We start from the raw sequence: 13,805 nt of genomic DNA, 5'->3' as shown, positions 1-13,805 counted from the left end.
GGATCCTTTTCCATTTAGAATGCATTAGAATGCAAACTAACCCGCTTTGGACCGCTTGTGAGAGCCCTGAACGGATCTCACAAACAGAAAGCCAAAACGCGAGTGTGAAAGTAGACTTAGTCTGTCAATGATTGCCAAAAGATCTGTAATTACCTTATAATAACACTTTTCATTAATGTCCCCTGTCCCTTTAAGGACCGTTGGTATGGCTCATGCGTCTCCAGCTAGGAAGACGGAGGGGCGGTCCTTCACACTGCATTAGGCTTCAGAGTGAGGAGGCGTGTCTCTCAGTAATCCAATCTGATTGGCTGGTAGGAAGCTGCTGGCTATAGCAAGTTTGTATGCGACCTGAGGGAATGCAGTTTTGACCTCAGAGAACTGGCAGAGGAGCCATCTTGAGAAGATCCTCATAATGTAGGATTCAAAACAGCCGTAACTAAGGGGGAAACTCTAGGAAAACCGTGGTAAGTGAAGAAACTAAAGATTATTTTATGTATAATGCTGCTGCAGCAGTAACATACGCTAAAATAGATTTTTTTTAAAGAAAATATGACAGTTATCCTTTAAAGATTTCTAAGAGCGGTACAATTTATCTTCCCCACCGCATAGTTCAGATAGCATTACCTCAAACGCCTGAAAGGTTAATCCAACATTGTAATTATCTGCTACTGTTATTTTCCATATACATTCCTTCGATGGCCGGTAGTCATCTGGATAATTGGGAGACTGGATCTGCCCAGAATCTTTGTGGATCTCTCCACCACAAATTGCTGAAAAATAAAGTCAGTTTTGCATCACAATTGGTAATGAAAACAGGCAAGGAAATGAGAAAATTTTGCAAAAAGGCAACGAGCACCAATTGGTGAAGTAGCAAAGTGATCAGCGCACAGTTAAATGCAAATGTATCAGTTAAGAGTATGTTCAGACAGAAGACCACTTTTACCCATGCAGTTTGCATTATTGTCGCCAACACATCTGTTTTTACACGAGGTGATGGGCTGACAACAGACCATGAATTTTATACCCATATAAAAAGAAGCAGTCAACAAGAAACAAGCTTCCTCACTTGTTTGTTCCATGTCTACATGGGGTGGTGATCAGGCATGAACGATCATTTGGTCGAAATCTGTGTTAGGCTACATATACAAGACAGTGAAAAATGGACGTGTGACGGATTTTTTTTTAAGTGCTGTCTGACATTTTGAGAACAATGATATTCACATGTCAGTTTTTTTTTCGACAGACAGTGCATAAGGGGCGCCAAAAAAAATAGAACATGTTCTATTGTATCTGTTTTTCAGCCCCCACACAGTTGAAGGGAATATCTGAAAGGCATTAGTGAACAAAATATCCATTAAAAACAGACCATTTTGCCTTTAACCAATTTTTTTTTTCACTGTCATGTGAATGTAGCCTTACGGGGGTTGTCCAAGTTAAATAAAAAAAACTGCAGCAAGAGCGAATGGTCTAGTTTTCTTACCTTCATAAACTGCAGCAAACCCCTTCCCCACCCAATTACTACTGCTTCGGAACTCAATCCACATTCGGCTGTCTGTTGTTATCAAGACTTCTGAGAGTTTATCACCACAAAACCTGCCTAGAGGCAGAAATATATAAAAGCAATACAAGAATAAATCTTACACTTAAGCTTTGTAGGCAGTGTAAAAATATATGCGCTACTTTCTTATTTTTAATTATAATTCCCATATTTAGGTCTACATGTTCTGACATACAACATGAAATGCCAATGAGCCAGATAGAGGTTACAGGACTTATTATGCCAGCAGGAAAGTATTCACACTGCATAATATAAAACACAAAGAAGTGTGAAGACGAAATGAAAATATCTACAGCTCAATGTACTTTAATTTTCAGATATCCCCAGCACCCTGCTTGGAAACAGCTATTTAACAATCCATCTATGGCCAAAAAAAGCCTCATCATATACATGAAACTGCCAGACTAAAAGTTATGTCTCATCTCTACCTAGAAAGGTTAAAATACAACAATCCCTTTTAGTATGGAAATTCTGATAATAAAAGTGTCTGAAATGATGTAGCCAAATAATTACTTCTTTTATGAATTATTAACATGAATACAATCATAAAAAATACTATTACTCAACTATTCAATTAATATGAAAAATGTACCCCCGATATAAGCAAGCAATAAAAGTTTAATTGGGCAATTAATCTGCATATTGTAGTGTAATGCCTGTACTACTATGAAGCAGGTACAGGTGACCTACCCAGCAATGGAGATTTTCTCCAGTAGCCATCTCGGACTTCAATATAGTCATACCAGCACAGGCTGCTCTTGTAGACATCCATAGTAGTGAAATTTAAAACAATCTGTAAAATACCGTAATCAAAAAATATTAACAGATATTAATAGTTCAACTAAGAAAACATTTGAAAATATTTGTTAAAAATAAAAACCTTTTAACTCTTAGAGGAAATCTTTAGACATCTCCTTTTGACAAGTCAAATTTTTTTTTTTAAATATTAAGTATTATGCACATCAGAACGGTCTATTAGTTTTTCTAGCGAGATTCTCTGCTGCAGCCAAGCAGCTCAGACAGGATATCCCTACAAGTCTCTACAGTGGATATTCAGCCAATGTTTGTCAGATAAGTTAGCACTGAATTGGCCACATAAGCAAATTCTGCTACTGCACTGTGGCTTCAATTAATGTAATTTGTCATGCATCTCATTAACCTTGACAGAGCAATTTCTTGGCAAGTTATTTTGAGAACGTAGGAGATGACTTGTCGGAGGTACAGTAAACAGCTATATCAGCAGCTAAGAAATATTAGAATCATACTTACGAAGAATGTGTGTCAATTGCCAACAGAAGAACTCAGTGAATCTTGAAATGCTCTCCTATGTGTTAATTCTTCAAAATGCGAAGAATCCATGCAAATCTGAAGCCACTTTAAAGGCTGTATTAGGCTGAGTTCACACGGGCGTTGCGGGAACATGCGCGATTTTTCCGCGCAAGTGCAAAACATTGTAATGCGTTTTGCACTCGCATGGAGGAAAATCGCGCATGTTTGGTACCCAGCTTGGGATCGGTGTTCTGTCGATTTTATTATTTTCCCTTAAAACATGGTTATAAGGGAAAATAATAGCATTCTGAATACAGAATGCATAGTAAAATAGCGCTGGAGGGGTTAAAAAAATTATAATTTAACTCACCATAATCCACTTGCTCGCGCAGCCTGGCATCTCTTCTGTCTTCATCTTAGCTGTGTGCAGGAAAAGTACCTGTGATGACATCACTCCGGTCATCACATGATCCATCACCATGGTAAAAGATCATGTGACGGACCATGTGATGACCGGAGTGACGTCACCACAGGTCCTTTTCCTGCAAACAGCTAAGATAAAAAGACAGAAGAGATGCCGGGCTGCGCGAGCAAGTGGATTAAGGTGAGTTAAATTATTTTTTTTTAAAAATTTAACCCCTCCAGCGCTATTTTACTATGCATTCTGTATTCAGAATGCTATTTTCCCTTATAACCATGGTATAAGGGAAAATAATAATGATCAGGTCTCCATCCCGATCATCTCCTAGCAACCGTGCGTGGAAATCGCACCGCATCTGCACTTGCTTGCGGATGCTTGTGATTTTCACGCAGCCCCATTCACTTCTATGGGGCCTGCGTTGTGTGGAAAACGCACAATATAGAGCATGCTGCGATTTTCACACAACGCATAAGTGATGCGTGAAAATCACAGCTCATGTGCACAGCCCCATAGAAATGAATGGCCCAGATTCAGTGCGGGTGAAATGCGTTCACCTCCCGCATTGCACCCGCGCGGAATACTCGCCCGTGTGAACTCAGCCTAACACTGGCAGATTTTTTGCCAGATGATTGCTAACGAGTGTTCGTAATAATACTAGTTAGCGATCATCTGTCAGTGTAATACTGCCATCAATTACCCGATGAACAAGCAAACGTTTAAGCCTGTATTAGACCTAGCGATCATACAGGCGATTGTCGGGAGGGAAGCATTTCATCCTGGCAATTGTCTGCTCACTAGCAGAGGAGACCACTGCTATTACATGCAGCATGGGGGAGGAGCGATCTTTAGGCCATCGCTCGTCCCCATGCTGTCTAGTTATTTGCTGGTAGCAGATCGTGATTAGACAGCATCATCTAGCATGCTGAAAGATCATGATTGCATGATGAATGAGCGTTTGCTTGTTCATCGGGTAATCGGCAGTAGTATTACACTGCCAGATGATAGTCAATGAGTGTTACTATGAATGGCCATAATCTGCCAGTGTAATACAGCCTACATTGTGTAACATGAAAGGTGACTAAAAAAATCAGTACATCCGGCAGTGAATACAGCAATATTTTCAACTTACATTTTTTTTTCTAAAAATATTACAGCTGTATTCCAAATACGTTATGACTGGTAGTTTGAATAGATCACTGGCAGGCTGGAGAAGCAGCACTTTTCCTGTCCAGCAGCAATGCTAGAGTGCACCTAAGCCCTTTTTTCACACTGTTTAAAGGTAGTGGTCTAACTTTGCTTTTTGCATTATACATACCGCTATCTCTCTCACTATCTACAGTATATTCCCCTCTCCATATCTCAAAGAAAGCCTGACATTTGTATTTTGCAGGCTGTGAAGAACACATGATGGAGTACCATGAAAATAAAGTTAGCTAATTGAATAACCATGGTCTAAAATTTCTTTCCACAGACATACAAGCTGAATGTCACCCTACGTCGTCTCATTTCCCTAATACACCTGTACCCAACTACTAGCCATTATTTATATTGTTTTGTATGGTTTCTATTGAATACACTTGTGGAATTTCAAGTGACACTTTGGGCAGAATCTGGAATTAAAAGCCTTTACCTCAAGTGGAAGCACCAACAATACCACTAAGGTTTCATATACTTGCTCCTTGGTAATTCTGAGGAGCATTTTCTGCTGCCTGCTAAAGTGCCTAGATCCCAGGCAATGGTTGTTCTGACCAGAACTGCAGATCTTGGCATGCTAGCCGGCTACCGAAGCAGTCTGCGCTGACACCCACAGAGATCACCAAAATAGTCAAAGAGGTCAATTAAATGTTGTGCCTATAGTGGCTGCTTTCCCTCTACCTTTTCGCCTGGGGTCACAGAAATTCTCCAAATGCAATGAGTATAGGAAGGGTAGCCATTTGGAAATCCAGGAGATGAAAAATTGCCTGTAGAATCTTGTAATGTTTCGCCACATGCTGAAAAACACGCAAGACATAGTCATCGCATCATTCATAGAAGATGTAAAGTTTACATCACCAAACACCAGTGATTTCATACAAAACATTGCAACACTTTCATAATAAAATTTCATCTGCAGAAAAAATAAATAATTGGAAGTGAAGAGGACTTGAAATTGTAATCGAGCAGCATTTCTGGCCTAGGTGCAGATTGCTGGTAACACTATCCACCCTGCTGTGGTAGCCAAAGTAAGCATATCATTGGGTGACGTGTTCATCTGGGCATTTATAAATGATGCATATAAAAGAATTCAGTGAGAATGAATCCAGCATACGAACATGGCACACTTCAGTATTCTGGGAACAGGCGCGAACAGTCACTGTCCATTTACACTGAACTCTATTCTTCACAGGTACCGAAAATGTTATCCTGAACGAGGCAGCCAATTTGATCTTTCGTCACTTGCCACTCATTTTAATGGCTGCCCTGTTCCATTCCCATGCTCCTAAAGAGGACCTGTAACCTCTCCTGACAGGTCTGTTTTAACAACTACTGGTAATTACATCCCCCATGTAATAATAATACTGTAATTGACTATGCTGTATCACTCGTTTATTATTCCTTTTAGAAGTTATGAATGATTAACTAGAAGGTCCAGATGGATGTTACCAGTAGAGGCTGTGTCCCTTCCCACACTATCCAATTAGTGCTTCCAGTGTCACAGACTGTGCAGGGACACAACTGGTGACACCAATCTGGACCTTCATTGCAAACCGCTAATAATTCATAACTTCTAGAAGAGGAATAATAAAGGAATGGTACAAAATAGAATCATAATTGATGCAACAGAATTATTATAACAGGATGCAAGTAGTTGCTATAACAGACATGTCAGCATAGGTTACAGGCCTCTAAGTCTTTAATTGGCCTACACTACTTTGACTGGGCATTGTGAAAAGATCTTTGTTTTCCTATGGAACTTCATTTACGGTCATCCTCACTTGCAGTGTTGCAGCTTTTGGCAACAGACATTTTTGGTGTGTAAACTGCTATCCCGATAAAACGTTCCAGCTATCCAGCCAATTCTGATGAGGAAGTTGAAAGCATTGGCTCACATTTACTATTGCAAGTACTCCGAGTGTCTGGTACACATGCCCTACACCACACTTAAAGGGAGTCTGTCACCTCCATATGGCCATATACAGTGCTTACATTGCCCTATAGCACACCTATACATGAATGTAATGGTAAGTGCCCAGGGGCGGCGTTCACTGTGTTGGTGCCCAGGCTGCCCTGCCTTTTTTCATTGTTCCCCCGCCCCAGCCTCTGCATATGCCTGCCCTCCTATTCCCTTGCGTCATCCTAAGGTCCGGCCGAGATCCCGCAACTGTGCACTGCCTCGCCGGGCCGGAGCATGCGCACTGCGATGCCCATTGTGGGCATTGCAGCGCTTTAACTACTGCGCATGCGCCGGCAAACGCCACATTGCCGCTGGTTTCGCGCCGTTCGCCGGAGCATGCGCAGTAGGTAAAGCGATGCCGTGCCAACAATTGGCATCGCAGTGGGCATGCTCCGACCCGGTGAGGCAGTGCACGGTCGCGGGATCTTGGCCGGACCTTAGGATGATGCAAGGGAATAGGAGGGTGGGCATATGCAGAGGCTGGGGAACAATGAAAAAAGGCAGGGCAGCCTGGGCACCAACACAGTGAACGCTGCCCCTGGGCACTTGCGAGTGCTCATTTGCATATCAAAGTTCGTTTTTCCGGCTTCTGCAAGTGTAAAAACAAAGACAACGGTACCATAACATTCATGTATAGGTGTGCTATAGGACAATGTAAGCACTGTATATGGCCATATGGAGGTGACAGACTCCCTTTAAGGGGTTTATGACACTTTCCAGTGTGCTTAACAAGAGGGCATGGATTAGCAGAAATTGGATGTGGCTTAACATGAAAAGGAACATGGCTCACATTGCATAATTGCGCCAGAATTTGGGCAAAAAGTTTTGGCACAAAGTCAGTCAACTAATAAGTGGCAAATTTAGACTACACAGCCTAAAGGTGCACCAGACTTATCATTGACGATCATCCACTGTGGACACATCTAGCAATAAAATATTAGACTGAATTCTAAGCTTGCAATATCTAAATCTTAGACGGTGTACCCGTCACATTTCTTTTAAAACACATGCAAGATTTTAAGGTGTTAAAAACACGCTGCATGCAATTACTTGGCTTGGAACAAGTTTGGGGGAACTGCATAACAGGGTATTGACATTTAGGACACCCATCTCCTAGGTCTGTGTCCCAAATGATGAGGCAGCCACTGGCCATGGCATCCAGGCTGAGAGGGGGAAACGGCCAAAAACATCTGAGCCATGACTCTCATAGAAACCAAAGAAAAAGATGCAAATATGATATCCCGTTCTGGATATCCCAGGGGTGGGATCCATATCTATCAGACATTATGAAATATCCACAGGATATGATCATAAAAGTCTAAAATGGGAATACTCCTTCAACCATAGCCGATTAAGCATACTATTGAAGTAAATTGGCTTCAAGATTATTTCATGCCAACATTTATTTAGCTAAATCTATACAGTAATATAACACAAAAGTAAATAATAGAGTGATAAACCTTATTACTAGCTGTAAATCTAGTAAATCCTAACACAGAAAAGTCACCGTGCCTGTGGTGGAAAAATAACTCCATCCGGTGGGAAACATGTTGCATCTCATCTAAAGCATGGCTCGTATACTGTTTGGTAAGCTTTGTGTATAGGTTTCGCTTAGTTACTCTATTTACTGGAACAGGATTGTATTTGTTTTGGAGAAACACCAGAACGATACTAATGGGTGGTATCAACCTTACTGAAATACGGTTCTATGGGTTTAGATAAAAGGTCCTGCAAGTAGAATCCTGCAGCCTTGTAGAGTGAAAGAAAGCGGATAAGTTAAATGCTAGGAAAGGTTATACGCTTTAAAGACAAGTTGGTTTGGCTGACTGTGCTGGAACCCCTGCGCATGCAGCCAATTTATATTCATTCACTTTTGAACTCTGGAAACATTGGAAAAAAGCTTCTGAATAAAACATGTTTGCTGTTCAGTTTTGTACCTGGACATCTATACAGCTTCCTTGCCTGTGCAATGTCTCCTACACTGAGCCGTGTGCGCTGCCCAATAGAAGGTCGCAAACCATTTTCATCTCGGGAGGGAAGAATTGTATCCAAAAACATACCCCTAAAATATGATACACAAAAACAAAGAATCATCAGTTCTATTACACTTCTAGCTCTCCTGCTTAAACAGCTGAGATTTAAGCAAAACCCATTAGGCATACAATTTCTACCCGTTTTTTGAGATTGGCAAAAAATGTCATACCATTCACCAAAAGCAAAAAAATAAAAAAATCTAAATAGTGATTTCACTTTTGTATGTATTTTATTTGCACATCACTAATAGCTGTGTAACGGTCACCTGAGCTCCCAAGATGCACTGCTCTTTGGTAACCCTTAATTCAAATGTCAGTAAAAGGGAATAAAAGCTGTCCGCTTCAGACAAGAGATTGGCTACCAAGAGCAGCTCTTCCTCTGGAGGGCGCAGAACATACATGCATTACACACAGTCCGGTCATTTCAATGGAAACTGTATTTGGGGAATACAATATCTCCTTATGGACTACACCTTAAAAACACTTCATACCTGTGGTGGAGCTGCAAGGCGATGAAACATTTACTGCTAGATTCCCCCACTCACTACAGATGGTCACGGCCAGCTGTATTTGTCCACAATGGTCAAACCCTTTAATAGGGTTGTCCCATCTAGCTGCTTACACTGACACAGGCCTCAGGTGGCCATGCTTACAGAAACAGCTGGATGGGCCAGCATTGTACAGAATGGGAGTTACACAAACAGTACAGCAGAACAATCTACATGGTTTAGTAGCTCCCATTCACTATAATGTCAGTTATGGAAACCGCAGAGCTCCAGACCTCTGTTTCCATAAGCCTGGCCATCTGGGGACGATGCTTAGTCTCATCTCGCAGTTGAAACTAGATGAGACAACTACTTTAAAGGTTTTCTGTCATCAGAAATGATGTTACGTAGCTGACTGACATTAGCGATGGGCTAATATCAGCAGTACATAACAGTATGCTTTCTAAGTCTAATAAACATTTAAAATATGCTAATGAGCCTACTAACCCTTTGGCACGCCCAGGTCCAGTTGATTGACTGGAGAGTTCTCCTCTTCGTCCAGTAAATCACGCACCGTCCCGTTTAGTATTCGGTGCAGGCGCAGTGAGTCTAGGACACGCTCGGAACCCTTCCTTCCCTCACTGTGCCGAATACTATACGGGACGGCGCCTGCGCAGTGAGTGCAGCCAGCGCAGGCGCAGTGAGTGAGGCCTGCAGCAGGAGCGCGTCCTTCACTCACTGCACCTGCGCCGAATACTAAACGGGACGGAGCAGGATTTACTGGACGAAGAGGAGAAATCGCCAATCAACTGGACTTGGGCGTGCCAAAGGGTGCGTGACCGAGCCTCTAGGTGCTGAAGCAACGCCCCCATCGCACCTAGAGGCTCAGTAGCATATTAAAAAAGTCTTTATTTTAAGAGAACGGCAGCAGGCAGGGAGTTTTAAAGCATACTGTTATGTACTGCTGATATTAGCACATCGCTAATGTCCATCAGCTACATAACGTAATTTCTGATGACAGAAACCCTTTAAAAGGGGCTTTCTGAGACAAATACTGACGACCAATCTTCTGGATAGGTCATCAGTATCTGATTGGTGGGAGTCCGATACCCAGTACCCCCACCAATCAGCTGTTTGAGAAGGCGCCGATGCCATGGCCTTCTCACAGCTTTTCCCATTGGTCACATGGTCCAGGTGCAGTTCAGCCCCATTGAAATGAATGGGGCTCAGCTGCGATACCAAACACTGCTGCTATATAATGTATGTTCTGTGCCTGGTGAGCAAAGAGAAGGCTGTGGCGCTCACAGGAGCATTGGTGTCGTCTCAAACAGCTGATTGGATCAACGGAAGTCCTGGACCCGACACCCAGGACCCCTGCCAGAGGATAGGTAGTCAGTATTTAAATCTCGGAAAACCCTTTTAAACTATGTAGTTCAAGTATGGTCATCTAGAATGTGCATTGAATTTATCACATGCTGGAGCAGTCAACCAATTTATGTTAAGAACACTTGCTTATTGCCCATTTAACATAAGATTAAAGAGATATTCCAGTTAGAAAAAGTTATCCACTATCCTTCCTGCAGAGACCCCCACCAATCAAGAGAATGGGGGCCCCATACTCCGTGGAGCCCTCCTCCAAAATGGATGGAGCAGCTGGTCAAAATGAGCACCATCTCTGGCAATCATAAAAATGAATGGAGCGGTGGAGCACATTCCAACCAGCCTCTCCGTCCATTTCAGGGAGGCTCCATGGGATATGGGCCCCTGCTCTCATGATCGGTGTGGGTTCCAGCAGTAGGACCCCCACCGATCCAATAGTTAGTTCCTGTCCTGTGGAGAGGGGCTAACTTTTTCTAACTCAAATACCTCTTCAATTAAAACAGGCAATTCCACATAAAATCTAATATTAATGAGCTTGATCCCAGTAGGTAACAAAATGTAATCAGAGGGTTGCTCTGCCCTTTACAACACAGCCTAGGTAATACTATATATGGTCTGGCTGGTCTGAACTAATTCGCCTACTTTTTCCATGGCGGATTGCCTGAAAGTAACTCTTACACCAAGTTATCACTTCAGTGAAAAACAGTATCCCCTGTGTGAACTTATGTCTCATCAGTTAGCATACATTAACATATAGCACACGTAGTAATATTCAGCATATGACAGATCTCACTGACGACTTGAAAAATATACTTTGTAGATTTAGTGTTTATGTATGATAAAACTCATTATACAACACCTCACATGCTGACACTGGTAGGGTACAGAGAGTAGAAGAATAACCCAAACTTTACTTTTCTAAAAACATTTAGCCATGTATTCACGTGCTTCTATTGTTGCCTCAGAGAACACCAACCATGTAAAGTAATGACGAATAGAACCATAAAATGCTTTTGCCCCTCTTGAAATAGTCTGTATGAAAAGAACCTACTTAAAAGGGGATCTGTCGGCAGATAAGTTTTAATATATGCAAATGAGCCTCTAGGAGTAACAGGGGTGTTGCCGTTACACCTAGAGGCTCCACATTCTCTGCAACAGCTGCGCCCTCGGCCCTTTGACAGGGCCAGGTGTGATGAGGTTTATATTGCCTGGTCCTGACAAAGTTCAGAGGGTGCCTGCAGTTAGAGTGAAAGCAGAGCCCCTAGGTGTAACGGCAACGCCACCATTGCTCCTATAGGCTCATTAGCATATATTAAAAACTTCAATTTTCTCAGCAATGTGGGCAAATATGGATGGGACCAAACACAGATGTCTTCAGCTGCCAAGTGCACCAAGTTGGTCAGTTTCATAGGTACAAAGATGCCCTTTAAAAATGACTTCCCCATAAAGAAACGCAAATTGATGGCAAGGGTTTATTACATGAATATTTAGAAGAGCGAGCCTGCTGTTGACCAGTACAGTACAAAGGGACATTGGCTACTCAATGTCACATCAGCCCCTCTGACACCTATTTAGGCCAAGTCCTAGGACCTTGTCAGTCCAAGGTCAGTAATAGCTGAAACACCACAGGCTGTTTACATATTGATTATTAGGCAAGACTGAAACGACTTAAAAGAACCAGGTTTAAAAAAAAAATTGGAATTAAAAGTCAAAAATTATAACCTGAGTTTCCAACCTTGAGAAGGTGTTCCGTGCATAATGCATGATGCTCTCAAAATCATATGCCTCTCCTTGTGAGTTCACTTCTCCGGGTTCCATTTTCAGAAAGTTGTACTCCTGGCCTACAAAATAAAATGATATGCCTCATGTACAATCATTCCATTAACATCAGACCCCAGGTAGCCTTCTCACACATCGCCACCCCGCTATCGCATTTGCAGGATGCCGATGGGAGACAGAGGGAGTCCGCTCCCTCTGCCAGCACTTTACAAGCTGTGGGCGCCATTGCCCGCGGCATGTAAAGTGTTAAACAGCCTAGATCAGCCTAGAACAGGGCCGCGGGGGTACCCGTGCAGAGCTTAGACTGGGCCGCTGTAAAAAAAATAAATGTAATAAATGCATCAATGTGGCACTTTTAACTAAGAAGAATTACCTGGTTGAATATTTTCCCTGATAATAGTCACATGATCATCTCGGTCCGGTCGGGTGTGCTCATGCCAAAAGCCTATCACATGACCTAGTTCATGAACCACAATTCCAAACTTATCACAGTTTTTGCCAATTGATATTGCTTGAGGGCCATTTCCCCTTCGACCCACATAAGAACAGCACCTGAAATACATTAGAGACGATAACCTTAAAACCCAGTGGCAACAACAGATCTCCACTCAATTACCAACTTCTTTCTCTGATTGAAAAGGAGTTACGTTTATTAATAGACCAAGCACTTGAATCATTTATTACAGGTCACATCTGCTACACGCAATGATTTCCACTGTATCATAGCAACCACAATTCTGAGAACACTGTGCTATGTATTGATGTTTTACTAAAAATACAATTTGTGATATTTATTTATCCTCATCTCAATTGTTGAATTGTATCCGGACATCTGTCACGAAGACCTTGAAACCTTTTTGGTGGCACTGGGACCAGTGGGGTACTACAAGTTGCGAGGTGTGGCCTCCATAAATCAGGCTTGCCTTGGTTTTGCAGCACATTCAACATATGCCCAAAAGTATTGATATCAGGTAAGCAATGTACATGCACCCAGTTATTTCCAAGATGTAAAAAACTAATTCATCAGACTAGGCCACTTTCCATTATTCCACGGCAAGTTCTGATACTTATGTGACCACTGCATATGCTCTTAATGGTAGACAGGGGTAAAAAGAAATACTTTTTGTCAAAACAGCTACCAGATGAATGTCCATTCAGTGACCATCGCTTGGTTGGCTAGGTGTGTCTGACCCATATCACTGTACAACTTCTGACAGAATTTTAGCCTGGTTTCATTTCTCACTGGTCAACGTGGGCACTCTGGCCAGTCTGTGATCACACAGAGTTATATGCAAACTGTGATGCACAGTTCTTTCCATCATAGCCAGCAATAACTTTCAGCAGTTTGTGGTAAAGTAGTTCTTGACATGACTGATGCATTTTACCGGTTTCCCTCCTTGGATCACTTTTAATAGGTTCAACAAGACCTATCATTTTGGATAAACTTTGACCAAGTCATATAATCATCTCAACAGCTCTTCAACTTCAAGGCCTGCTAACTTGCTGCCCAATATATCCCACCTCTAGATAGGCGCCACTGTCACCAGGTAATCAACGTTATGCACTTCACCTGTCAGGGGCTTTAATGTTATGGCCGATTTGTACATGACTTGATTAACTATTCCATGGTTATAAGTTCTTATTTTGATCAATATTAAACATTTTTATGCATGTTTCATTTTGATATATTATTACACTATTGTGTGATAACCAAGAGCACTCCACT

General features: G+C 42.0%; 1 protein-coding gene across 1 annotated transcript in view; it reads right to left on the bottom strand.

The window, feature by feature from the left end:
* The window catches only part of TLL1 (tolloid like 1), a 159,572-nt gene that overhangs the window by 26,558 nt on the left and 119,209 nt on the right, over positions 1-13,805 (bottom strand). Inside the window, exons 7-13 of the mRNA XM_040418638.1 lie at positions 12,453-12,631; positions 12,036-12,141; positions 8,340-8,464; positions 5,124-5,239; positions 2,249-2,351; positions 1,481-1,597; positions 625-770 (exon numbers count right to left, since the gene is read on the bottom strand). Coding sequence (XP_040274572.1) covers positions 625-770; positions 1,481-1,597; positions 2,249-2,351; positions 5,124-5,239; positions 8,340-8,464; positions 12,036-12,141; positions 12,453-12,631 — 892 coding nt within the window. The remainder of the gene's footprint in view (positions 1-624; positions 771-1,480; positions 1,598-2,248; positions 2,352-5,123; positions 5,240-8,339; positions 8,465-12,035; positions 12,142-12,452; positions 12,632-13,805) is intronic.

The sequence above is a fragment of the Bufo bufo genome, chromosome 2, assembly GCF_905171765.1.
Source record: "Bufo bufo chromosome 2, aBufBuf1.1, whole genome shotgun sequence".
Taxonomy (NCBI): Eukaryota; Metazoa; Chordata; class Amphibia; order Anura; family Bufonidae; genus Bufo; species Bufo bufo.
This window is presented reverse-complemented; position numbering and strand designations above follow the sequence as displayed.